Source organism: Notamacropus eugenii, chromosome 6 (assembly GCF_028372415.1).
Source record: "Notamacropus eugenii isolate mMacEug1 chromosome 6, mMacEug1.pri_v2, whole genome shotgun sequence".
Lineage (NCBI taxonomy): Eukaryota > Metazoa > Chordata > Mammalia > Diprotodontia > Macropodidae > Notamacropus > Notamacropus eugenii.
The window spans coordinates 93,347,563-93,375,121 of record NC_092877.1 but is presented as its reverse complement, the minus strand read 5'-3'; the positions used below and the strand labels follow the sequence as shown (position 1 = coordinate 93,375,121).

General features: G+C 37.9%; 1 protein-coding gene across 4 annotated transcripts in view; it reads right to left on the bottom strand.

The window, feature by feature from the left end:
• Positions 1–27,559, bottom strand: part of LOC140511435 (WD repeat-containing protein 19) — an 88,538-nt gene that overhangs the window by 28,759 nt on the left and 32,220 nt on the right. For 3 of the 4 annotated variants that reach the window (XM_072620500.1, XM_072620503.1, XM_072620502.1), the window contains 12 exons: positions 26,594–26,741; positions 26,206–26,410; positions 24,850–25,009; positions 22,428–22,538; positions 20,920–21,029; positions 10,347–10,404; positions 9,159–9,305; positions 8,985–9,067; positions 8,284–8,367; positions 7,321–7,467; positions 5,998–6,122; positions 1,092–1,204 (listed from right to left, as the gene is read on the bottom strand). In XM_072620500.1, coding sequence (XP_072476601.1) covers positions 1,092–1,204; positions 5,998–6,122; positions 7,321–7,467; positions 8,284–8,367; positions 8,985–9,067; positions 9,159–9,305; positions 10,347–10,404; positions 20,920–21,029; positions 22,428–22,538; positions 24,850–25,009; positions 26,206–26,410; positions 26,594–26,741 — 1,491 coding nt within the window. The remainder of the gene's footprint in view (positions 1–1,091; positions 1,205–5,997; positions 6,123–7,320; positions 7,468–8,283; positions 8,368–8,984; positions 9,068–9,158; positions 9,306–10,346; positions 10,405–20,919; positions 21,030–22,427; positions 22,539–24,849; positions 25,010–26,205; positions 26,411–26,593; positions 26,742–27,559) is intronic. The other variant, XM_072620501.1, reaches the window with a different exon arrangement.

Here is a 27,559-nt window from a genome sequence, read left to right as displayed (position 1 = left end):
CAAGTCTCCAGTTTTTCAAAGATTCCTGACAGTTTTTTTGGGAATTCCATCTGCTATTTCTTGAAGTACTCTAGGATGTATGATTACATGATTTCTCCCCTAAGATAATGAAAGCACCTAAGGGTAGAGACTATTTAATTTCTGTCACTTATTCATGGCACCTAGCACAAAGCTTAGCACACAGTCAGTGTGCTAAGCTTATTGACTTTAGAGGAAGTTACATGTATCAGGCAAGTCAACTTCAACTACCACCTGAAACCTAAACAGAGATAGCCCCCAACCCCATGCTGAAAATCCCAGCAAATAGCAGAAGCCCCCATATCACTGGCTTTGCTTGGAGCTCAGCAAGCCAAGCTATCACCCATTCAGTCAGTCCTTGCAAGGAAATAACCTGGCAACTGCTTCTCTAGGTGCTACAGACCCTGCTTCCTTAGCAGCCACAGCTACTGAGAACCCATAGAAGACAATCCTTGCCACCAATGTCTTTGGCACTACCACATGGATGAACATCGGAAATGGCTATGGCTTTATCAGTGAAAATGGCATCCAAGAAAATGCATTAGCATGTGCTTTGCTGATGTCCCCTATGGGGCATTTCCAAGTTGCCACTTGCCCTGGACACTTTCCCTATATATAGTGTCTTCTCCCCATATCAGAATATGAGGTTCTGGAGATCAGGGGCTGTTGAGCTTTCTTATTTGTATCCTTTGCACCTAGCACTGCTCCTTGTACATAGTTAAATGCTTAACAAATGCTCTTCTGCTCATTCATGAAAATGATGTTTTAGCAAGATTGTTGGCAATGATATACATTCAGTACAGTGAACAGTAAGGAAACTGTGATAAGGTTGTATTCACTGAGACAAGAGGCAATAAGAGTGGCAGAACTATGGAACAGAAAAGGGAATGATCTGACAGACATTAGAAAAAATCTTAATAGTGACTGGACAAAGAATTGATCAAAGAGGACTGAAGTTTTGACTCTGAGTCTGGGACAGTGAAAGTAATATTCATTTTTTCCTTGGAATCCTCAGTTTTTCCCTTTAGCCACTTCTATGAATTCTGGTGGTATTCTCCTTTGCAAATACTAACCCGTGCATATTGGCCACATAAGAAGAAGAATTTTCCTGCTTGAAGATGCTTCTTTTCCCCTTCAAAGTATACTGCAATGCTCTGATAGTCTTCATTAGTAGTGTCTGTAGAACCTATAGCACAAGTTCATCGAGTAAAACATGCTTAAGTTAATATTTAGTAAAGTTTTGATAAATAATTTGCATAGTATTTAAAAATTAAAACATCATACATATATATTACAACTTTTAGTTTTGTAAAGTGGGCCATGTATCAACTTTGCTATCAGTACATTCTCTCTTTCACTTTTCTAGTAATTTCTTTATTCTGTGTAAAGTGATAAACAAGGAGGGGAGGAATTATGAAAATTATGAGAGAATCTGGCTTAATTAACTGCCAGTCTCATTGATTTTTATGAATCTAAAAAAATTATTCTTATTTACAGATTTAAGAGTTTATAGGAATCAGCAAATTCAACAACTGAGACCTAACTTTTCCCTTTCTTTCAGCAGTTCCTTGAGTAATCATAAGAATGGGAAGGAAATGTAGACAACTTGTAAGAGGCAAAATTCCATATATATATATATATATATATGCACAAATGTATGTACGTACATATACATATACTTATATACACACATATATACATGTGCAGATACATATACATATACTTATATACACACATATAATATACTTGCATACACACACATATATACATACATATACATATATGTATATATTTGGTATATATACATACATATACATATATATGTATATATTTGGTATATAATGAGATCCCTGGCTTGATAATCAGGAACTTTGCTACTATGTGAACTTGAGCATCACTTAATTGGGCCTCAGTTTTCTAATTTCTAAAATGAATGTTTGCAGAGCCCTGTTAAGCTGTCCAGTTCTTTTCTTTTCATATTTCAGGCTTGGGTCTTAAGTACCTTTGGACCAGGTAACAAAGGTTCAAGTAGATTCTACAGCTCTAGCTCACAGTCTGAATCTAGAGAGATGTCATAGTTTTGAGCACTCAGGATAAATGAGGGAGATATAGATAGGTGAGAGGGTATTAAGTGAATATTATATAGCTCTTTCCTTTGCCTAGAAGGATTATTTTTTTTTAATTTTCTTTGTCTGATCTGATAACAGCAAAGCACATTTTGCTTAAAGGGATGTTCTGCTGGAAGCAGTGGCTGCTGTTTCAATAAAGCATAAACTATTATGCCTGGCGGAAGAATTAATTTCTTCTCAAAATGTGTGTAAGAAGGAACAAGTTGGGAGTATAAGAATCTTACTTTTTAAAAATTAAAGGACTACAATAACTTATACATTATACTTGATGTACTTTCTATTCAGTTAATAGAATACCCCATAATCTTCTCTAATGGATACTGATGCATGTTTAGAGTACATCTGTGTCCTTAATTGATACAGATTCCCCACACAGAGACACTAAGGAGCCTGCTTTTGGAAGAATCGTGATGACATGAAATGGAAGGGCTTTAGACAGATTATGGATTATGCAGCTACATTCTGTAACTGGATCAATATGCTAACCATGTGGTTAGGTGAATCCATTTTCTCCTAGCTGTATGGACAGAACTTAGGGTGAGGTCAGCTCAGAACATGCCATTCCTTACCTGGCTGCCCCCTTCGGGAATGCACTGAGTTCTTCACTACGCACTAGGAAGCTATTATTGGGAAAACCTCATCTTGGGAGATCTCATCAGTCTCAGCACTCCTCCTCATCACTGCCCTCCCCCTCTCTGACTGGAGGGTAGAGCCATGAACTTCAAAATCCCCAATTAAGGAGGGAGCTCAGCTCTGAATATCTCATTTCTCACCTGGTACTACTTTAGGACTTTGCTTACTCTTTCATGATTCCCAGTCATATACTCTGCCTGCCCACCTCCTACCAACTTGCTTTTCAGCTTCTTTTTGTGTGCTTTCTTCCCTCATTAGATTGTAAGCTCTTTGAATCCTTGAAGACAGGGATTGCTTTTTCCGCCATATTTGTATCCATAAGTGCCTGGCATATAAAAGGAGCTAAATAAATATGCATTGACTGGTTGACTGAATCAGTCTCAGTCTAGTCTCTTTGGCTATTTTCTCTCTGACTATGCTCATATCATAGTTAGACTCCACTCAGTGCATCTGGTGAGAGACAGTGTTATAAAGGGCAAGTGCTTGGGGCCATCTCCATTTAAGTCCACATGGCCCTTAAAATATGGGTTTTGGTCCTTGACCTCTGCATTTTTTCTTTTTTGTTCTAGGTGAAGGGGGTAGCACCTCCAATCTTGTGAGTTTTGAAGGATCAGAAGTATGCTCTGGAATCCTGGCAGTCCAGAGTATGGATCTGCATCCAGTGCAGCACTGATGCTTCAAGGAGCAAGAAGTGATCTTCAGGACCTGGCCCAGCAGTAGCTGAGACAAGGACTCATCCAGCAGTGATACTACCTTTGGAAATGGATTTGGTAGGACAAATGCTATGCAGAAACTGGGTTAGGATTCAATCTACTCACCCCAGAGACTGAGGTGGTGTAGGGGTGAGCATGCCCCCAAGGTACTGGGGAAATGTTATACTTGTTCCTTCTTGCTTTATCTTTGGAAGCAAATATTCCTTTGTAAAACTGAAATGATTTTAAGTGGTCAAATGGAGCTGGGATGTCATACAGTCACTAAATAAGCATTTATTAAGCATCTTCTATATGTAAGGAAACTGTGCTAAGCACTACTAGGTTTACTAAGAAAGGCAAAAGACCCCTTATTCTCAAGGAACTCAGAATTTAATGGAAAAGAAAACAAGCAAACACATATGTACAAATAAGCTACATACAGGATAAATAGGAAATAATTAATGGGGGAAGGCATTAGAATTAAGAGGAACTGGGAAAGACTCCTATAGAAGATAGGATTTTTTTTGGGATGTGAAGGAAGCCAGGGAAGACAGGAGAAAGAGATGGGGAGTAAGGGCATTCAAAGTATAGGGACAGTCAGAGCAAGTGCCTGGAGTCAAGAAATGGAGTGTTTTGTTTGCGGAAAATCAAGGAGGCTGGTGTCATTGAATGGAAAAACATGTCTATGTATGGGGTAGGATAAGGTATAAGAAGCTGCATTAGTCAAGCACGTTAATACACTCTGAGCATTTGCCTATCTTTATTACACTTCATTATTTTTCTGAAAAACAAATTACAAATAGTAAACTTATAGAAGGCAAGGGAATCTGGAATTAAAGTTTTTTTACTCTTATTTTAGTTTTTTTAAAAGAATTACATGTTTTTGATACTCTATAGCTATCTCAATAAGATTAAATCACAATGATACAAAGTTTACTTGATGACTTCTCTTTGTAACCAGAATATGTAGTTTTTTCCCTAACCCCTGCTATTCCTTGCTCCTTTTCCATTTTCTCATCTGTCTCCAACCATACCCCTTTCATTTCCTACCTTATATTTGGTTTCTTCTTTCTGACTTTATCCTCAGTCTTCCTCAGGATTGTACTTTTGTTTTTAACTATTGGGCACCTATCTCTCTGCAATCTAGGCACTTAGGGAAAGATATTAAATTAGATTAATTCAAAATAAAGGAATGTTTTCTGATTTTTTCTTGATTGCCACTTGAATGGTGAGAGGATTAAGAAGATAATTCAGGGTTTTATGACTTTCTCCCTGAACAGGGATCATAATTCATAGATCTAGAGGCCAAGCATTAGTAATTCAACAGTCTAGATACCAATCAAACATTCTGATTCCAGGACTGAAGACTGAAGGTTATAATATGAAAACACTGCATGGAAATAGGAAGTTTTAACAACAGCTCATGAGATAAATAAATGAGTCTTGTCTTATTAAAATATGAAGGTCATAAATTTGTTCACAATTTGTTGGTCATTTCAGTTGTGTCCAACTGTTTGTGACCCCCATTTGGGGTGTTCTTGGCAAAGATACTGGAGTGGTTTGCCATTTCCTTTTCCAGCTCATTTTCCAGATGAGGGAACTGAGGCAAACAGGGTTAAGTGACTTGCCCAGGGTCACATAGCTAGTACGTGTCTGAAGCCACATTTGAACTCAGAAAGATGAGTTTTCCTGACTCCACACTTGGCATGCTATACACTGCACCACCTAGTCATGAAATGACATGAAAGTCATAACAGGTAATTTAATGCACTATTAGATACAGTGCAAGGACATTGTCTAGGTATTAGAGATTTACAGTGTGTTTATGAATACAAAACAAAAACAACACAAAAAACCAACTTCATTACCCCCCAAAAAACCCAAACAAAAATCTGTTTCTATTTTTTTCCCATTTAACCCCATTGCTAGCTACCACAAATATTTTGTCACAAAAAGGCTTCCTGAACATTAATTGATGGCTCATGATGTTAAGATGAAAATTTAAGGATTTCAACAATTTCTAAGTCTACCGAGTAGATAAAGAATTTGCAATTAAGTATTTTGAGAATAAGAAGTCTCTTTTTGATTCTTCCCAAATCATAGTGATATAGCTTGATAACAGACTAATTTCTACTTATATACCAATCATCACCAATATAAGCTACAGATCACCACAATATGACTATTCCATTTGCTGATTTATTAATATTCTTCAAATTTAAAAAAGAAGTGGCACACTAAAAACAACACATTTCCTTCACCACTCAGGAGCTCTACTATGTCACTGTTAAATACCAGTCAGGTAAATCTTGGCCTACATCCAATGGGGCTAAATAACTGAAATAATAGATTGAATTATAAAGTGGCCTCATCTATAAGGTCTTATTGATGAGTATGAAACTAGCATTATAGTATAGCATATAGGAGATCAAATGCACAATTTAAAAAGACCTATTTGATCAATGAAACTTTCAATATCTAGTTTTTATTTTTAAAAAAATTAGAAGTACACCCATGATGCTTACCAATGATATCTGCATAGATCTCCATTTGATTATGCTGCTGGGCTAGGGTAAAAGCCTCATGATTACATTTGGACATAACAAGAAACTGGATAGCAGAACCATAGTCACCCAACTGAAGAAAGAATCTAGAATAAAATAATTTGCTATAAATTAGGTTACAGTATATATTAAAACATAATCTCTGATTTAATTAAAAAAAAAACACAACAAAAATCCTTTTGAGCCCTCAGTGTGATCAACTCTTTACACAAATTATGTAAAACTGTATTAGTATAAGGGAGGGGTGGGTGTAGGCCTAGGGTGATATCACAGAATGCAGTCTGGAGGGTGAAGTTTTTATGAGTTAATAAGGCTTATGCCCCTATGATTATTCCCCTCCCCCCCTTTTTTTTACAGATCCACAACAAGAGAATAACAGAATGGGACAAGCACACCAATTAGCCATGATCCTAGGGGCTTTAAAAATATCTAAGCTCGAGAGAAATTTCATTCTTTAAGAAAGAGTGGAAGAGCCTAATAGCCTAGAGTTGCTTGTGGAGGAGGCCCTTGAGGGGGTTTGTGAAAGGGTCAAGTTTTTTGGTCCCTTGCATTAGAAAAACAATTCTTCTAAAAGCACTAATATCTTAGAAATGTCCCTCCCCTTAGCTCACCTCGAAAAACAAAAAACAAAAACAAAACTAACAAAAACATTTCAACATTTTAATCCAAGAGGAAAACCAACATTCACAGGAAGATGTTTTCTCCAAGTCCTGGAAAACAGAATCAAATAGGTTAAATCTAATTCTTGGAATTACTTGGAATCCCTATCAAAAGGCTTTCTGAAAAGGTTATGATCACGGGATCATGGATTCAAGCTAGAATAGACCTCAGAAGGTACTAAGCCCAATTTTCTCCTTTTACAGATGAGGAAACTAACTTGTCCAAGTTACCTAGGTCCTCTAACTCAAAATTCAGTGCTCTTAAATGACGTGACTTGAGAAGAGATGTTAAAGGACTGAGGCCCATCTGGATGAATGTTTTAATGCTACAAAAGGTTATAAGAGGACAAACAAAATAATATTCTGTGGGGTATCTGGCCAGGAAAATGAATATAAGCTAGGAGAGGGGTGACTCTTGAATAGAAAGAGCTTCCAAAATAGAAGAAATACTGAACTCTATCTAACTGAGAATCAGCTTCAAAGTTAGGATGTTAGGAAAATGACATTAGAGCTAAAAAAAGAAAGCAAAGCCAGGTGAGTGTGGAATTTATTTTTTCTAAGCAAGAATAAGAAGTAATGACCTGACATGAAGAGAAAACCTAGGAGGTTAGCTGAAATAGTTTACCTGGCTACCATTTTGGCTCCATCAAGAGACTGGGTTTCTCTGACAATTCGAACAGCTCTTTCAGGATTATTAAGGTGATCCAAGTAGATACGGATTACGCTGTTCCACTGTTTTGCATTTTCATAAGCAAGAACAGCTTCTTTATATCTGTAAGAAATAAATGACCACTGCATAAGCACTATATAACTTTATAACACTGTAAAACTTTCTTAATTTCAAAAAATCAAATTCTATTGATGCTAAATTCTGTCTTTATGTCATAGTCATTTCAACACCTCATAAAGCAACTGAACTTTCCCTTAAGATAAAGAAACACAATTAAACAAAACATCCAATACAGTGACCACATCTGAAAATAGATAACAGTATTCTGTGCTAGCAGCACTCCTCTCTGTCATGAGGTAGAAGGTGTGTTTCATTATCTGTTATCTGCGATGTTTGCTGGTTTTCAAGGTCTCAGAGTATGATTTCCTTTTAAAGCCCTTTAGTGACCTTTCTGTTCCCTTTTGTTCATACTGTATTTTATTCTTTTGGTTCTAATTATTTTGTTCTGCATCAGTTCATGCAAATCTTGCATTTCTCTGAATTCATGTTAATTACTTGTTAGTGCACAATTATATTCCCTTATATTCATAAACCAGAGTTTGCTTGGCTACTCTTCAGTGATGGGCACCTACTTTGTTTCCAATTCTTGGTGTTTTCAACATTTTTAAAGCATTTTGAGTATGAAGAGTATGATTATGGATATGGCTCTTCTTTTCTGTCTCCCTTTTAGTTCATATATTGACAGTTAACTTTAAAACTAATCTTCAATTTTTTAAAATTAAATTTCTATTTATTTAATATCTTTATTTTTATTTTTAATTTTATAATAAATTTATATATATAATTTATTATTAATAAATAAAAATGCCTATTTAATTAAAATTTAAATTATTTACACAATCTAGAAAGTATGCAAACCTTCCATCTGCTTCTTTAGCTTTGGCATACTGTAGATGGATCTTAGGAGAAGAAACATTAGGTAGAAGCTCACCAACTTTTGCCCTAGAAAAATGGCACAATAAAAATTAATTATTCATTCATTCAAATTAAAAATTAACTTATTACCACCAATTCTTGATATAATTTTTAAAAAATGACCATGATTTTTCAAAATCTCAACTGCTGATCATATCATGGAGTCAATGACTGTTTTTTTCTTTTCTTCATGGTAAGTAGTTGAGAGTAGAAAGAGAAAACAGGCTTTATTAATCTTTTCTGGATATTTACAAACATCTCATTTAGGATTTACCCATACCAACCACCACCTTCAGAGACTCCAATTTTCAACATAAGATACTTCGATTCAGTCAAACTTTATCTAAGGTACAAAATGCAGAGAAAAATGTAAAGGAAAATGGGGCATGAGTAAGGAATTCCTGCATGAGGATAGTAGGAAGACTAGATGCCTGGTTCCATATGGAGATGCTGGTAGAACATCAAGGTTGGCAGAGCAACTTGAAAATCATATGGGTAAAGGCAGAGAAATATATGGTACTTCTACTACATATACTATAGTACTATATACAGTGACTAGTATTATAATAAGTACTGTAGTACTTATTATGGAGCAGAGGTGAGTTAAAAATATATTTCTAAATACTATATTGATAAATCCTTACCAGTTTTTACAGCGAATGTAAACAGATGCTGCTTTGTCATAGTACTGCCCTTTTTCATACAGTTGGGCTGCTTCTGAGAATTGCTGTAATAGGAGAGGATTAACATTTTGACCTTTATGAAGAACAGGACTGATTTATTTTCTTCAAGTGAATATTTATATAAATGAAGAATACCTTCATATTTTCCAGAATAGCTCCACAATCCCTTTTCAGGAGACGACTTGGATGTCTGATGGCTTGGTTAACCCCTCGTCGAATATCCCCCATTCTAATAGACATTTGAGCCACTCCAGCTAGACAGGCCTCATCATGTTCTAGGTGCTAGAATTGAAAAACAAATACTTAAACCACTCCCTTAACAAAAGGTTATTGAAAGAAAAATGATGAAAACTCACCAGTCCCAAGCTGGAGCAATGATATTGCTATTACTAATTGAATCTTTTGAACAATGTTTGGAGAAGATGCTGAAAAGACATTTATTTATTGTTTTGTTTCACATCTGCCAATTATCGGAGTACCAATTATTTTCCTTCTTCAGAAAACTGATTTTTAAAGTTTGTTTTTATAAATTTTTAATTTAGATTTGTCAGTCTTATCTATGATACAGTGTTACATTTTATGTAAAATTCTGGACAAAAAGCACATGGGCCATGAGAAAGTATATTAATAAGAGAATAATGATTTGTCTATTAATGAGATTTCTTTTTCCTTTATAGACACTTATAAATGGCTAAGCCCAACAAGCAGTTACTAAACACTTATTATATATGATATACTCTGATGGGTACTGGGGATACAAAGACAGAATGATAAACAGATATATAATTTGATGAAAAGGAGAAAATAAGGAAAAACTTTCCACAGGGGATAGAATATGAAATGAGTTTTGAGGGAAGTTAAGGATCCTAAGGCAGAAGAACAGGAGATACTTTGTGTGAAGGAAGAGAGATAAGAGAAGGAGGATTGTGTTCTGCAAACATGAAGCAGTTCAGGATGGTTAGAATACTGACTCCAGAATGGAGAGTGATGGTGCAGCAAGCCTGGAAAAGCTGGCTGAAGCCAGATCATGAAGGTCTTCACAGGCTAAGCTGAGGGGTTTGTTATTTTATACTGGAGGTAATATTGAGTCACAGAATTTTCTTGACTGATCAGGGAGGACCTGTTCAGATCTTTGCTTCAGGAAGATCACCTTGGCAGGTGTGTGGAGTACATGGATTGAAGACAGGAGGGGAAAGCAGGGAGGAAACCATGAACAAGCTGCTTCAATAAGTCAGGCAAGAAGGGATGAGGGCCTACATGAGGGTGGTGGCCATGGGAGTGGAGAGAAGAATTTGTAGTTCTCTGGCCTTTATTCAAGGTTACCTTATTATCACCTGTTATTCCTTTCTCATAATGAGCCAAAGCATTTACATAATCACCCCTAAAAGAAAAAAATCATAGTATATTTTAGTAAAGAATATTATGTCCACATATCTTACATTAAATTCTTTATTCCCAGAATCTTCCCAGAATATATATCAACACATCAAGGCTCTTTGATTTTGTCTGTGTGGGAATTCCCTCCAATAATACAGCTCAAAAACAGGTTCAGGAATAACTTCTAAGAAACAAACAAGTAATATTTGTTTGAATATTATTAGTATTAACTAATATTTATTTGCAGAATGAAGTTAAGTTAATGAACACACTCCCTCTCTTAAGAATAAAGTGACTATTTGAGACAGATTAATTTGCTTTCCTTCAACTCAGTGTAGTTGCATTTTAGCACGTGTTTGTTCCCTTTGTACTCAGTACTATAGTGGATACAAATTACTGTTGGGAATACAAAATAAATAGAATACATGGTCAAATCTCAAGCTGCTTAAACTCAGTAAAGATAGAATCAATCAGGGGTGTAGTCAAGATTGTGGAGTAGAAAAAGAAGTCCAGCAAGTTTCTTCCAAAACTCCACCAAAGAGATCTAGACAATGCACCAGATCAAATCCTGATGGGGAAATTCATGAAATTATCACAGTAAGTCACTTTTCCAGCCCAAGTGAGCATAAAGAATCAGAGAGGTCTGTGGACATGTGGGAAGAGATTTGAAGTCACAGGGAGAGGCGGAGTACCAGATCAAGAGGAGATTCCACATTTGTACTGGGGCACTGAGCTGGGAACAGATGCCATCTGGCAATTTTGTTGCCCACTACTCATTTCTGGGTGTGTTCCAGCTTCCTGAAGAGAAGTTCTGGGGTGCACACAGTGATGAGGTAAGATCACAAGGACAGAGCAGGATCTCAGTTCCAGGGTTCTGCTTCATCTGATGCCTGCAGAGGAACAACAGGGGCAGGAATCCTGGACCAAATGAAAGCCTAAAGTTCTGTCCCTTTGAACCAGCAGAGCTTCCCAATTGGCTGATAGGGACTGAGTTTAGCAGTAGTCTACCAATGCTTAGCCACAATCCTAGATCGAGAACTTGCAGAGTTCAGACAAGGGGGCAGCAATCAGTGTTTGCTGTGGATCAGACCACTTTGGGAGCACTGGAAAAGCTTGCAGGTTCCAGTCTGAGCTGTCCCTGAGATACTAGGATAGCACAGCATCCAATATTCCAGCAAGAGGATTAGCCTAGACTTTCTCTCTATTAATGCACAGAGGTGCCTTAATATGAAGTCCAAATTTAGGAAGTAGGTGAGAAGACTGAGCAAACAAACAAGCAAAAAAGAACCCTATCATAAAAAGTTATTATCATTATTACTATTACAGAGACAATCAAGACAAAACCCCAAAACTCTAAAACATCTACAAACAATGCCTCAAAGGAAAACATAGTTGGGGTACAAATTCAATTAGAATTTCTAGAAGAGAAGCAACAAAAGTTTAAAAAATTTATAAATGAGATAAGAAAATAAGAAAAAAATAGGAAAATTGGTAAGAATTATGGAAGGAATAATTGGAAAGGGAATTAACAGGTTGGCACAAGAGATATAAAGTCTTATGCAAGCAACAAACTGACTAAAAATTAGAATGGACCAAACAGAAGCCAATTACTCCATGAGACAATAAGAAATATTTAAAGTTAAGAGAAAGAAAGAAAGAGAAAGAAGAAAACCTAAGGTATTTCATAGCAAAAACAACTGACTTAGAAAACAGAACAAAGGGCGGAGCCAAGATGGCGGAGTAGAAAGACACACAAAGGCAGGCTCTCCCCACACAGCCCATAAAATACCGGTAGAGAGGGACTCTCAACAAATTTTGGAGCAGCAGAAGTGTAGAACAACAGAGTGGAGGAGATTTCTAGCCCAGGGTGATCTGAAAGGCCCACGGGAAATGTCTGTTGCACTGGACACAGAGAGGAGCCCAGCCCAGCATTGGCTGTGTGGCACGACTTGCAAACAGCCCTAGGGGAGGGAGGGGGTGGAATCTCCAGTTGGGGAATCCCCAGTCTCAGCAGCGGGTCCGGGTCCGCAGATCCCTCAACCGACACCAAAGGTCAGTGACGGGTTTTTTTCAGCTGGCCTGAAAGGGAGAAGGGCCTTCCCACAGCTCCGGCCTCAGGCAGTGGCCAGCAGAGGCCACGTTAGGCAGCAGCAGTTCCCATCTCAGCCCCTACAGCAGTCATATCCATTGTTGGATCATAAAACCCCTGGGGGCACTGAGGAGCTGAATATTACCTCAGCCCTGTGTAGAGGCCATGAGGGAGCTGGTCTTTGTCTCTCACTGAATGGTGGCCCTGCCCTCACAGCTTGACTGAATACCAGTCCCCCAGTGCTGGCTTGGTGGAACTGGAGGTCAGGTGGTTGTGGAGAGGTAACTGCTAAGATTCTGGGCACAAAAATCTCTTTATGCTCCCAGACCAGTGTACAGGTTTGATTGTGCCACCTTGGAGGAACTGAGATTTTACAGATTCCCAGAGTATACCCTACTCTTGACAAAGGATCCCAAAGTCAAGAAAACAGAACAAGGAGAAAACAAATTAAGAATCACTGGACTAACTCAATGCCATGACCAAAAAAAGAATCTGGACATCATATGTAAAGAAATCTTAAAAGAAAACTGCAGATCCCTTAGAACCAAGAGGACAAAGTTGAGATAGAAAGAATCTACTGATTACCTCCTGAAAAAGGTAATCAAATGAAAATTGAATGAAAACTCTCAGGAATATGATGGACAAAATCCATAGATTGCAGCTTGGAATACAATATTTCAAAAGGCAGAGGATATAAGCTTACAGTCAAGAAGAATTTTTTCTACAAAACTGAGTAGGATGCTATAGGGGAAAAATGGATTTTAATGAAAGAGAGAAGGGTTCAGTAAACTAAAACATAAAAACCATTTTTAGTTCATGAAGTAAGATAGCAGTAAGAAGAGTAGCGACTTGGCCCATGGGCATTAGTTTGCTGACTTTTTAAAAAAAATTCTTTTAAAAATGTAATTTAATTGAATATTATTCTGAGCTTAATGAATAAAATAAGCATTTCTATTACATAGAAGAATAGAAAAAAATGACTGCACATGAAACTGCAAATCTATCTTGTGCTAAAATAGAGGACTTCTAAGCATGCTTAATGAAAAGGTCAGAGCTGAACAGAAAGTCTGAAGTTCACAAACAGGAATCAGGAGAAACATAATATGGTACATATGAGCAAACGATTATAAGGGATTAAACAAAGATAAACTGTTTACATTCTTACATGGGGAGATGATACATCTATCTCCTTAGAACTCTATCACCAAATAAAGAGTCTAATTAGAAGGGACAGAAGGCTAGGAATAGTTCTGTGATATCTTGATGATCTCAAGAGAAGAATATAAGGAGAGGGGAAGAGGAAAATTCTGGAGTGGAGGTTAGGGAAAATTATCTCACCTAATTAGGGTGCACAAGGAGACATCTATACAAAAAAGGAGAAGGGAGTAGGGGAAGAGGCTAATACCTGAACCTCACCTTCATTTGAACTGGCCTAAGAAGGGAAGAATACACAGATCAGAATACAGAAATACATTTCACTCAACAGGGAAATAGTAGGGAAAGGGGAGAAGAGAGGAGAGAGAGGATTAAGGGAAGGATTAGTCCTAAGCAAAACAAATTCTAAGGATGTATAAAAATATTTATAGCTCTTTTTGAAGTGACAAAGAATGGGAATCTGAAGGGACGCTCATAAACTGCGAAATGGTTGAACAAGTCTAGTTATATGAACATGATGGAATACTACTATGCTGTAAGAAGTGATGGGTTCAGAGAAACCCAGGAAGAATGTACGAACTGATGTAGAGTGAAGTCAGTAGAACAAGAACAACAATAACAACCACATTGCAAGGAAAAACAATTTTGAAAGACTTAAAATCCATGGCCAATGTAATGACCAGTCATGACTTCTGAAGACTAATGATGACATAATGCTGCTGCCTCCTGACAAAAAATGATTGACTTAAGGTGCCAAATGAGACCTAGTTTTTTTTGGTCATTGCCAATGTGTGAAAGTTGTTTTGCTTGACTATACCTATTCGTAATGGGTTTTGTTTTTCTTTTGTTCTCAGCTGGGTGGGTAGGTGAGGGTGGGGGTCGCGTATGAGAGAAGAAGGTAGATTTTTGCTGATGTTTTTCTTGTTCAAGATTCCTATCAATGGTACTTCAAACAGTCTTGCAGTAAGGGCATATCTGAAGGCAAGGAAAGGGGAACTATGCCAATATGGATATTTACTCATCTTAGATATTAGACTAATGGTAAGTTAATAAAAATGGCTTCTGACAGACTTGTGCCTAAAATGAAGAGTATATACAGTATTATGGTTTTTCTTGGACATCCTCCAGTATCCCACTCTAGGTCTACCTGCTCCTTCCACTTCGTTCTCCGTTGTGCTTCCACTGTTCCATGATGAACAAACTTGCTGGTGGGGTCTAGCTGTCTCTTTCATCCCTCATCCAGTTGCCAAAGTGATTTTCATAAAGTGTAGATCTGACCATGTCATCCCCACTACTCAACAAACTTCAGTGTCTCCCTATTACTTCCAGGATCAAACAGAAAATCCTTTTGGCCTTTTACACCTTTCACAAGCTGGCCCCTTCTTACCTTTCCAGTCTTTCCCTCCATGTACTCTACAATCTAGCCATAATACCTTTCTTGTTGTTCCTCACATGTAACATGGCCATCTCTTGACTTCCTTTTTTCCTGCTGTCCCTCATGCCTAAAACATTCCTTCTCACCTGTGCCTGCTGGTTTCACTGGATCCCTTCAAGATTCACTTGAAAATCCACCTTCTCTAAGAGCCCTTTTCCATATTGCCATGCTCCTCCCTCACCTACATGCTCTTTCCCTCTGAAATTCCCTTACATATACAATGTATGTATCATGTATGTACAATTTTTTGAATGCAGTCTTCCCTATGATAATGTGAGATCTTTGATCTGTGTTTTTTACTTTCCTGTATCCTCATCAACTGGTAAAGTGTCTATTGGCAGTGAGTGATGTAAAACTGGGGCTTAGACATTGATTAGGACAATAGGAACCATCTGTATGGAGATGATAATTGAATTTATGGGAGTTTGCAACAGTAATTTAAATGGAAAGATCTTTCTCATTAATTAATAGGCTCATATGATCTGCTTAAATCACCTGGAAGCCTAAGTCACAGGTGGTAGGAGGAGCTTTCTGAAGAGGCGGAATAGGAAGGGTAGAGTGGAACTGGGAAGAAGTGAGTGGGGTCAGGTCTGAGGGGATAGAACACAGGCCAACTGACACAGGCCCAACTGATACATTGTGACAGTTGATAGTGAGAAGGCCCTGGATGAGGAAGGGGAGGTTTGAGACAGACACATTGTGACAGTTGGTAGTGAGAAAGCCCTGGCTGAGGGAGGGGAAATTTGAGAATGGCTTTGCCCCTTGCTGTGACCATGTTTATTAACTTTTTGGTCACCATAACGGATTTTGCTTTCTGGTTCTGGGATTTGGCTTTCTGGTGTTTAAATAAATGTTTTTCTTCTGCCTTCTATATGGAGAGTCTTTTATATTTTGTAACTGAAAACTATGTTGGCATATTCATAGTCACCACCAGTGCTGTGAATATTGGCATGGCAATACATTTGGTGTCACTAACAGGATCGCGCAGTAAAAAAAATCTCTATTTGGCGGCAGAAATGATTTAGAGTAAGACATTAATATCCTAGGATGGGAGAACTTGCTGTATTCCTCACTAGGAAATAAGTGGGCTAAAAACACTGGACCCTGTGAAAACTGGGAAGAGAAGTTACAGGAGGGGGGACCTGGAGATTTGGAAAGGTGTTTGTAAGGAATACCAATAAGACCAGAGAAGGAGTTGGCAGATGTAAGTATGAGAGGCTGGATTTTACTAACGGCAAGAGAGATGAGCTGCTTAAGGAAAAAATTCAGATGAAAAAAGAGTACAAGAACAGTCTAGGGGGAGGACTCAGGCAGAAGGAAAGGCTGTTCATTTAGCTCAGAAGAAGCTGCAGGCCAACAAAAGATATACACATCTGACCTTTGTACAGTTCCAGCCTAGTTGCCACAGTGACAAAGGAAGTGAAATAATTTTAGAGAAAAAAGTTTCTCAATTAGAAGAATGCTCAATAGTGAGGTGGAAACAGAAGAAACAAGGAGGTAACTCAGTGTTTAGGGAAATAATTGAGTATTTTACTCAGCAGGAGGTCACAGAAATTTTGAGTCAGTTCACCCAAAAGATGGGAGAATCATTAATATCTTGAATGATGAGAATCAGAAATGACAGAGCTGGAGGAATAGCTGTTGGTCCCACAGATTGCCTGAAATTTATAGTTATTATTCAGAATCCTTTTGTGCAGCAAACTTTTAGAGATTATAATATGCAAGGAGGTAACAATACAACTAATCTGTTAGCTTTGGCTGCAAAAGGCTGCAATAGGCAGTATCCTACTAACTCAATGTGGCCTAGTGGAGACAGACCTGGTATTCACTTAGGGACTTTCACTAAGAAAGTTAAAGGAGGAAGTAGTGAAGACTGCCATAATGACTAGAAATGCAGATGCATACTATGATACTCCCTTTGCAGTTTACTATAGGAATATAATAGTGAAGATAGCTCCTCCTACTTACAAGCATTTAATTTTGACTCTAATAATTGGGGAAATAGGGCACCCTCTTTCAGAGGCGCTGAACAAGATCTCACAGGTGACTTAGGAGACTGGGGAAAAGACAACATTGCTAGAGAGAGAAGAGTAAATAGCCAGCGGATTCAAAATCAGAATAAATCGACAAGGAGAGAATTGTTTACTGCTCTGTTGAGATCAGGGGTAGACTTTAGAAACATAGATGGTATTCCAATTAATGAACTATACAGAGTGTACTGAGAAAAGGGACTTGTTACTAGACGAAATAGAGAAGTAAGAACTGCCCCTACAGATCCTGCTGAACCTTTGTATCCAAGTTTGTCGCACCTTCAGGGAGAATAGGAAGTTGGCCAAACCCCAGCTCAGATTAGGATTAGCAGCTTGAGGAATACATGCATTAGCTGGAGTGATAGATTCTAGTTATGAAGGAGAAATTATTGTAACATTCCAAAATTTAGGTGATGGACTCATACAGTTTTGTAAAAATGATAGAACAGCTCAGGTGATTCTTATTCCTTATGAAACAAGACCACTTATGAAAACTTACCCTCCTTCTGAAATAACTAACAGAGGAACTAAAGGATTGGGTTCTACTGACAGAAAAAAATCAGGAGCTAAAGCATGGGTAAAACAGAAGCCAGATGACGTTCCAAAGGCTGCGGAAATTATAGCACATGGGAAAGATAATACCGTAACTGTTGTTTATTCAGGAGAGGATGAGTACCAAATTGTACCCTTAACTCATATATTCTACCATAGATGAGGCTGTGATAATGGGTTTATGGGCTCTAGAACCACAGCTGATGGGGGGGCGGAGCCAAGATGGCGGAGTAGAAAGACGCACATACACATAGCTCCGAACCCACAACCCACAGAACGGCTAGAGGGGACCAACTCACGGTGAATTCTGCACCCAGAGGCCACGGAATATTGGAGCGAGGGAGATTTCTGTTCCGGAGAGACCTGCAAACCTCTCGCGGGGGGTCCTTCGCGCTGCGGACTGGGCGCCGGGACTGGGAGCAGAGGGCAGCCCTGCAGCGGCCGCAACACCATGGGGAAAAGATCTGAGCGGGCTATGGGGACAGGATCTCCAGCGGCCACGCAGGTCCCTCCACCCACGGAGGGACCTGCAAACCTCTTGCAAAAGGTCCATCGTGCTGCAGACGCGGAGCCCAGCCCAGACCTGCGGCGGCCGCGGCTCCGAGAGGTACAGATCCGAGCAGGCTTCAGGGACGGGATCTCCAGTGGCGGCACAAGCCCCTCCACCCACAGGTGACGGGGGTCGGTGAGAGAGTCTCTTTGGCGGGTCGAGAGGGGAGTGGGGTGCCCCCATGGCTCGGGCCCCCCGGGAGATAGAAGCTGAGAGGAGACTGCAGACAGGGGCTCCCCAAGCGGGCAGGAGCCTGGATCCATTGTGGAAAGTCTGTACATAAACCCCCTGAGGGAACTGAGCCTGAGAGGTGGCCCTGCCCCGACCTGACCACCTGAACTTAATTCTCACACTGAATAGCAGCCCTGCCCCCGCCAAAAGCCCTAAGGCTGGAAGCAGCATTTGAATCTCAGTCCCCAAATGCTGGCTGGGAGGACCAGGAGGCGAGGTGGGTGTGAGGAGAATATTCAGACGTCAAGTCACTGGCTGGGGAGAATGCCCAGAAAAGGGAAAAGAAATAAAACTATTGAAGGCTACTTTCTTGGAGAGCAGACATTTCCTCCCTTCCTTTCTGATGAGGAAGAACAATGCTTACCATCACGCAAAGACATAGAAATCAAGGATTCTGTGTCCCAGCCCACCCAATGGGCTCAGGCCATGGAAGAGCTCAAAAAGAATTTTGAAAATCAAGTTAGAGAGGTGGAGGGAAAACTGGGAAGAGAAATGAGAGGGATGAAAGAGAAGCATGAAAAGCAGATCAGCTCCCTGCTAAAGGAGAACCAAAAAAATGTTGAAGAAATTAACACCTTGAAAACTAGCCTAACTCAATTGGCAAAAGAGGTTCAAAAAGCCAATGAGGAGAAGAATGCTTTCAAAAGCAGAATTAGCCAAATGGAAAAGGAGATTCAAAAGCTCACTGAAGAAAATAGTTCTTTCAAAACTAGAATGGCACAGATGGACGCTAAGGACTTTGTGAGAAAGACAGATATCACAGAACATAGTGAGAAGATTGGAAAAATGGAAGATAATGTGAAATATCTTATTGGAAAAACAACTGACCTGGAAAATAGATTCAGGAGAGACAATGTAAAAATTCTGGGACTACCTGAAAACCATGATCAAAAGAAGAGCCTAGACATCATCTTCCATGAAATTATCAAGGAAAACTGCCCTGAGATTCTAGAACCAGAGGGCAAAATAGAACCACAGCTGACCCTATATCTATCCTGCTTCTAGTTTTTGTTTCCTTGTTTTTTGGATTTCCATCTGTTAAACTTGTTTGCTAGATTTGTTTCCTACAGGCTTAGTACCCTCCACCTGCAAATGCCTGATCGTTTAAGCTGGATGTCACTTCCTATCCATGACAATGATGTGTCATCTCTGGACCTGAAGTTGACCAAACTCCAGATACCAGCTAAAGAAATGATCTGTTAAATGGGAACTCTTGGGGCAGGGACAGCTCTGTGTCCAATCTCATCACGAAGCACTTGTGGAACAAGAGACCTTTGTCCCTTACCCCAAGATTTTGGGCCCCATTTGTTGAGGGGGCATGATGGGGTACTTGTAATACCAGGTGCCCCACCAACCTATGTAATGAATAAGAAAGATCTTGGAGCCAAATGCAATAGTAATTTAAATGGAAATTTAATTAATAGGCCCATCTGATCTGCTTAAATCACCTGGAAGTCTAAGTCACAGGTGGTAGGAGAAGCTTGCTGAAGAGGCAGAACAGGAAGGGTGGAGCGGAACTGGGAAGAAGTGAGTGTGGTCAGGTCAGACGGAAAAGAACACAGGCCAACTGACAAAGGCCAACTGATACAATGTGACAGTTGATAGTGAGAAGGCCCTGGCTGAGGGAGGGGTGGTTTGAGGATGGCTTTGCCCCCTGCTGTGACCATATTTATTAACTTCTTGGTCACCATGAAGGATTTTGCTTTCTGGTTCTGGGATTTGGCTTTCTGGTGCTTAAATAAATGTTTTTCTTCTGCCTTCTATATGGAGAGTCTTTTATATTTTGCAATTGAGAACTACGTTGGCATATTCATAATCACCACCATTGTTGTAAATATTGCCTTGGCGATACAGAGCTGCTGAAATCAAGTGAGACAGGATAGGGAGGAAGAAGAAGTAAAGATAGAAGGCATAGGAGTAAGAAGAGAAGAAGTGGAGAGAGTGAGTATAGATGGCTTTCTCAAGAAGGTTAGCTGAGAAAGGAAGGAAAGATGTAGGACGATAGCTGGTAGGGAGGGTCATATCAATTGAGGGTTTTTTAGGGATGGAGGAGACAAGGGTATGTTGTAAGGCAGCAGGAAGGGCCTAGTAGATAGGGAAAGTGAGAGAGCAGGAAGGATAGAGGCGGCAATATTTTGGAGAATACAGAGTGATGAGAACAAGGGGTGTATATTCAGGGGTCTGCCTTGGCAAGAAGAAGGGTCATGTCTTCTTGTGAGATATAGGTAAAGGACACGATTTTGCTTGGCTTATCCAATTTGAGATCATACATGGTAATTTTAAATTTTAAATTTTAAATCCAAGGTTGTTTAAAATGGAAGGCAACATACACAATCATTTGTCTATACTTTTTCTGAATGTAGTACATACCTGGCAATAATTATTTAGAAATATTTAAAAATAACCCTTCTTTAGAAAAGAATACTTTCTACTATTACTAGTAATTTTTAAACGGACATATAAAGCAGATAACATACGTGAACTCAAGCTGAATAGCATACTCCTTTGATATGAAGGGGATTTGTTCTGGGGCCAGACGTTTAGCGAGCTGCAGTGCACTATCCCAATGTTGTAAATCTCGTCTCATCTGTGATGAAAAGAAATGCCTTATATTTGACATAAGGAAAATTCACATGCAAAAAGTCAGATCATCATAAATGCTATTTAATACAACAGTATCTACAAAAATGGGCTAAAATCAATATTTAGGTGGGAAAATAACCACAGGAATTTGAAGGTATACACAAATCACAGTAAATCATAGTATTTAAAAAGCATAAAAATAAAATGGATGATATTGGTAGAATTAAAACAGCACTGGTCTTTCTCCTGGCCTTTAAGATCAGTTTCCTGTGTCCTATACTTAATTACAAGAACATAAATGACCACTTATGAAAATGATTTGAGGTCCTGCATCCTATCCAAAATTAAAGGAACACTCATTCTAAATCACTCTTCAGAATTCTGACATAGTCTAGAGGGATCATGGGAGAGTAGAAACAATATGTGATTTGGAGTCAGGGGACATAACAGTGTGAATATGAGGAAGTTTCCTCATCTGTAAAATGAAGGGGTTGGATTTCTAAGGTCCAACCCTATAAATGAATTCTTTTCCCAGATCCAAGAATGCTATTATTGTACACATTTGGGCAGGGAAGAAAGAGGATTACTTCTTTCTCATCACTTATGTGTGCTCCAGAAATTGACCCAGTTGCAAAAGCAGACATATTCCTACATCAGTGAGTCCTAGTTTTAATTGTGAAGTTCTGAGGACATCTTCAATTATGTCAAAGGATGCTGTATAAAAGACCAAAGAATTCCCTGAAGAAAATAAATCTGATCTCAAATTAGTTTGAAATTTCAATGGATTTATGATCTCACTGGTATGGGTACTTCCTCTGTAATACAAAATGCCACATTTTTATACATTATCTTTGAGTTCACACTAATTTTTAAAAAAGTATGTATAATATACATGTTAATATATGTACATTTTTTCAAAATAAAATTAATCTCAAGAAAGGTAAAGTGTATAGGGACAGCACCCTATGTCAGTGAAAGGAATCATCATCATATACATATGTGCATATATATTCATAAAACATATTTTATATCCATGTATATATAGACCACCTAGGAAGGTAAAGGGGGAAATGAAGCTTCAAATAAACTGCATATTGCAATACCAAATATATAGTCAATATTGTTTTACATCTTTTAAGCCTCCTTTCCACACAGATATGTTAAATACATTACTGTGTAGGATTTATGAGGAAAAATGAACAAGAGTTGCATAGGATGCGAAGCAATGGCGGGGTTACATTTGTATCATTGGAGAGTGTGGCCATAGTGATGCCATCAGACTCACCAAAGAAATATCAAAATATTAGCTAAATGTTAACTGTGTCCCAAGATTTTAAAAACATAAAATATTTTAAACAAATAAAAAGAGTCAACACAAGAATTTGGGCAATTAAATGGATACCTCCAGTGCAGCAGAGGGATAGATAGATGACAAATAAAGATCCTGAGCCAGACTGAAATCATTTGTAAACATGGCAAGATGTCCTGCTAAAAGGTTATGGTCTTCTATTCCCTAAAAACAGAAGTATTTTCAAATTACAAATGTTACATGGGTTTAATTTACTAAAAGACTATGCTGAGATGGATGTGATGTTTCCAGGAATTCATATACGTAGAAATTAGGGAAGCCTTGGGCAAAGGGATGAGATTTACATTTCCTTGAAAATATTTTGATATGAAGAATGAATGAGTCAGAGCATAATAGACTTGGTGTGTTAAACTCTTATCTTCATTTGCTGCTAATTTGACCATAAAAGACTGACACTCTCTTGATATTTTGGGAACATACGATCTCCACCTCTGGTGCTAGATCACTTGTTGGCACTAACACAATGCTGTGAAGGTCGAACCATTACTGCATGCTCAATAGTGAGGTAGAAACAGGAGAATCCTAGTGTCATGCCCAGGAAATTAGATTCAGTTTACCTTAGACTAAACCCTTCCATAGCCAAAATCTCTAATGAAACCGAGTGAGCCTCGTATCACACAGCCTTTGGGAAGGAGAGGGAAAGTACTCTTAACTTAGGGGTTATCTGACTGTGATTTGATGAATCATCACACTGCCCTGGCAAGTTCCCATGTTGCACCCTCACTATTACAGCCTCTTTAAAGAAATTCTCTTTCGCTATCAATTCATAGATTCATAAAGGATTATGGATCTATGAGAGTCCTTAAAGTTAACTGAGTATATTTATTTGGCAGGAATGCTTTATATGCCATCCCTAAAGAATGTCTTGGCTTTCAAAGCTTACCAGTGATGGAGAATTCACTACTTCATGACACCAACCACTTCATTTTGGACAGTTCTATTTGTTCGGAAATGCATCCTTTTATTGAGCTAAAATTTCCCTCCTAGTAATTTCCACTCTATTCTCAGTTCTACTACCTAGAGTTACCCAGTCAACTAATAATTCTTGCTTAAGAAATTCAAGTATTTATAGCCAGCTATCACTTCTCCATAGCTTTTCTTCCCCACTTTAAACATTCCTAGTACATGATTGTTCTCAGGACTGTAACAGTAAGCACCCCAACATTCACAGGGGGGCCTGTTAGCACAGGTTCTTAGATCTGCATTCATAAAAGGAAAGGCAACTTTTGAGGGGGTTAACAATCATTTTAATCAAGCACATGTATTATTCCTTTAACCAAACACATATATATCATTCACCTACTTCAGGGGAGTCAGCACTCTGAACTTCAAAGAAAATACAGAGAAATTATAAGTCAACAGATGTGACTTCTTCTGCCTGACCATAATTCAACAGACACGTATAGCTATCTGACCACTGTTACCAGAGAGGGAAGCACTGACATCTGGGTTTTCAAAGCTGGGGGGCTCCTTAGTGGCTTCCCAGAGTGCTCATCTGGCACCCAAACCTACTTACAAAAACTTAGCCCCAAAGTAAAACTTCACCCTTGGAGTATTTATACACTTTTCAGAACTAGAGGGCATGACCCTCTGATCCAGTGCCTTAATAGAAAAAACAAAAGGTACTTGGGACCCTCCTACAAAACAACTCCCTTAAAACTTCCCACAATGGGCAGGCCCATTAATGGATGGAAAAGATCTTTAATCACTTTATTCAATCAGAGGCACTTTTAGTAAAACAAAAACAGCAAAAGATCCTAATTTGATTGCCATCACAAGGACACACCCCAGTTTCTGCATAATTTAAAATATGGTACTTGAGATTGAGTGCAATACACTCCATGTATATAGTCTAATTAGCGCAGAGTAAAGGGGATTATTAGATTCCCTTGTGCTTGATATAATACTTCCATTTATGTGGCTATGATGGCATTTTTAATTGAATTTTTTTCTAAAAAATAACACTACTGAAGTGAGTATGATTACATTAACATTTTGTATAGTCACATCATATGCTTGAGTCATATTGAGTTTGTAGCCAAGTGGATTACTCAGTCTTTCTGACGTGAATTGCTAGTAAATTACATATTTTATTCCTGTTAAAATCCATCTTGTTTGAATTGGGGAAAATCAAACATTGTTAGGAAAGGAACAGACCATATCTAAATATATAGTCAAACTTGTCAATAAAGAGATTTCTGGACTGTTTTTATTGAAGAGCTTAAGAATTTAAAAATTAATCTGGACAAATTAAATAATCCAAATATGAAAAGGTACAATAATATGACCCAAATTGAGAAACTGAAAAAAAAAACCAAACACATCTTTTGAAGGAACAGAATGTTATTTTCCCCTCCAAATACACAGTAATAGAAAAAGGAAACATAAAGATAAACATTAAAATTCTTTGAGCTTAGATCCTGAGCTATCTTCTCTTCATAAAAGTGTATTTCACCTTTACTTGCTCCAGAGACATCACCATTCCAACATTTCCAACTCTTCGGTAAACTCGGACTGCAAACTCCACCTCCATATGATGGAGGCAGGCTCTGGCAAGTTCATTCCAAGTATCTTGATCGTTGAGGATTTTGCACAATTCCCATGCATCAGAAAATCTACAATAAAAAGTCAAACTGACTTAAAATTATGTCATTGATCTAGAGTCCAAGGACATCAAGTGGTTTATGGACAGATTTCAAGGGATCAGTACTTGAATGGGGGGAAAATACATCTTATTTTTATTAATCTTTAACTGAAATTTAGTATTTCCTTAAATTAAGAACGTAGTTAATAAACATTATTTTTAGGAGCCCATAATTTTCACCAGACTATCAAAGGGACACACATGGCACAAAAAAGGTTAAGAACTCCCATCAAATATGATAAAAAATGGCTTCTAAAGTACAGTATCTATGTTTTTCAAGTTCCTTTTTATCTGTGATATTCTTTTTGGAGCTTGCTCTGACAACATAAACCATTTTCTTTTTAAAATAATGTTTCTTTGTAGCTTCTTCAGATATTTCCTTATGATCTTATTTTTCCCCTGAAAAAGATCTAATGCTTTATGAGGTAATCAAATAAAAAATTATATTCACACCATTACAATTAATTTTATTTTTATACTTTTAATAATGCTTCAGAAACAGATAGGAATGGACATTCCTATATCATTCTAAGAAAATGAGCACTATGCCTAATGAATTATGTTGACATCTAATTAGTAAACATATTTAGGAATTTTTGTTTTTCACTTGTTTCAGTTATGTCTGACTCTCTGAGACCCCATTTGAGGTTTTCTTGGTAATGATGCTAGAGTGGTTTGTCATTTTCTTCTCCAGTTTATTTTAAAGATAAGGAAACTGAAGCAAACAAAGTTAAGTGACTTGCCCAGGTCACATAGCCAGCAAGTGTCTAAGGCCAAATTTGAACTCAGGAAGATGAGTCTCCCTGATGCCAGAACTGGCACTCTTTCCTCATTGCTGCCTAGCTGCCCAATATGTAGGAATCTCAATATATCAATGTATATTTTGACAAAAATTAATGGTACTGGTCAAATTTCTTTATAGTGACACTGAAGGACTGTCTGAATTTTTTGTTGGGTTAGAATTTTGCCATATCAGATACAGTTATACCATAAGCTGGTCACTGGATTGGCCATAGATATTTATTTTCTGTAGTCATATTAAAAATTTTAAATTGTTATCCTGGAAATCATAACAACCAGAATGGGATTTGATTTACATCACAGCAAAAGCAAACAAAAAGTTCCAAAAATTTGTGTGCACATACATTTATTTATTTAAAATCCTACCTTTTTAGCATTAACGCCTGTGTCAGCATTTGTTTCAGCTCATTGGGCTCCGGATCTTTTAAATTGCCAAGGAAGTTATGGGTGTTTAGGTAGATGTTGTTGGTTTTTCCACTCTCTGTCTGGCACGTTAATTCTCCATTATATAACAGCAATGGTTTATGAGAAAATGGAACTTTGGTACCACCTGCCAAAATTACCTTGGAACCTGGATTAAAGAAACATTATTTTAAAAAAAGTTATTTTTTCCCTTACTTGTAATATTTTAAGAACACATCCAACAAAGCCAACAGCAAATGTCAGCATAAATAAAATAAAGAAAATATTTTGTTTTTATTTAGCTGCCAAAAGAAATTCTATTAATCAAAAGCACAAAAAGATAATTAAGTACCTTGTATAGTATCCTTATGAAAAACAAATGTGTACACTTTGTCATCATCATAAGCAATAAATACACCTTTATCCAGAGGCCAGTTTTCCCAAAGAACACCTTTAATAGTTGGAGAGAAATTTGGAATTTCATAGGTGATATCATTAACCTACAAAAAAAGAAAAGCTTTATTAAATTAGCTCACATACTTAAATCATTATCGCTAAGCTTGGAAGAAGGGTTTTTACAACTCCATCTCAATAGTGTTCCCCTAAACCCATATTCAGCTTAAAACACCATGGAAATAGAGGAAAAGTTTATTTTCATATGCTTGTTTAACACTTCTGTGTTGGTATATAATACATGAAAGTATTTATCTAGATAAAACCAATAACTAGGTAACTGGGGGGAAAGTACTATGAGATGTACACAAATGAAGCTTCATACTGAAGATAATAACTCTAGGCCAGGAATGACAATTTTGTAACTTAAATGTAAATCTTCTCCTAAGGAAAAAAAAAGAAATGATGTGAATTAACTTGATTTAAATCAATGTTAGTAGCATGTTTATTTCAAAAACTGTTTGATAATGCATTCTAGTATAATATATCTTTTTATGAACATAAGATTAAAAAAGCAAATCAATATTGTCCCTTAGGATAAAGCAGAAAAAAGGACTTTAGACCATCCTGAGTGTGTGTATGCAGAAACAACATCTTCCTCCATCTCATTCTCTTGTGTGCTTTTAAATATAACAAAACTTGTGACAAGGCACACTGGGGGCTACTCTGCTGGCAGAAGAATGAATAAAACAACAGAATGGATGCTCTATCAACTGATATTCCCAACAGTGCAGAGGGGAGATGAATTCTCCCTCATCTAAGGCAATAGAGAAAGCCATCATTAGCTGCTTTCCACCTGCATAATGGGAAGAAGCAGACTGAATAAGTACAAATTGGAAAGAATAAAGGAAAGTAAATGGAATGC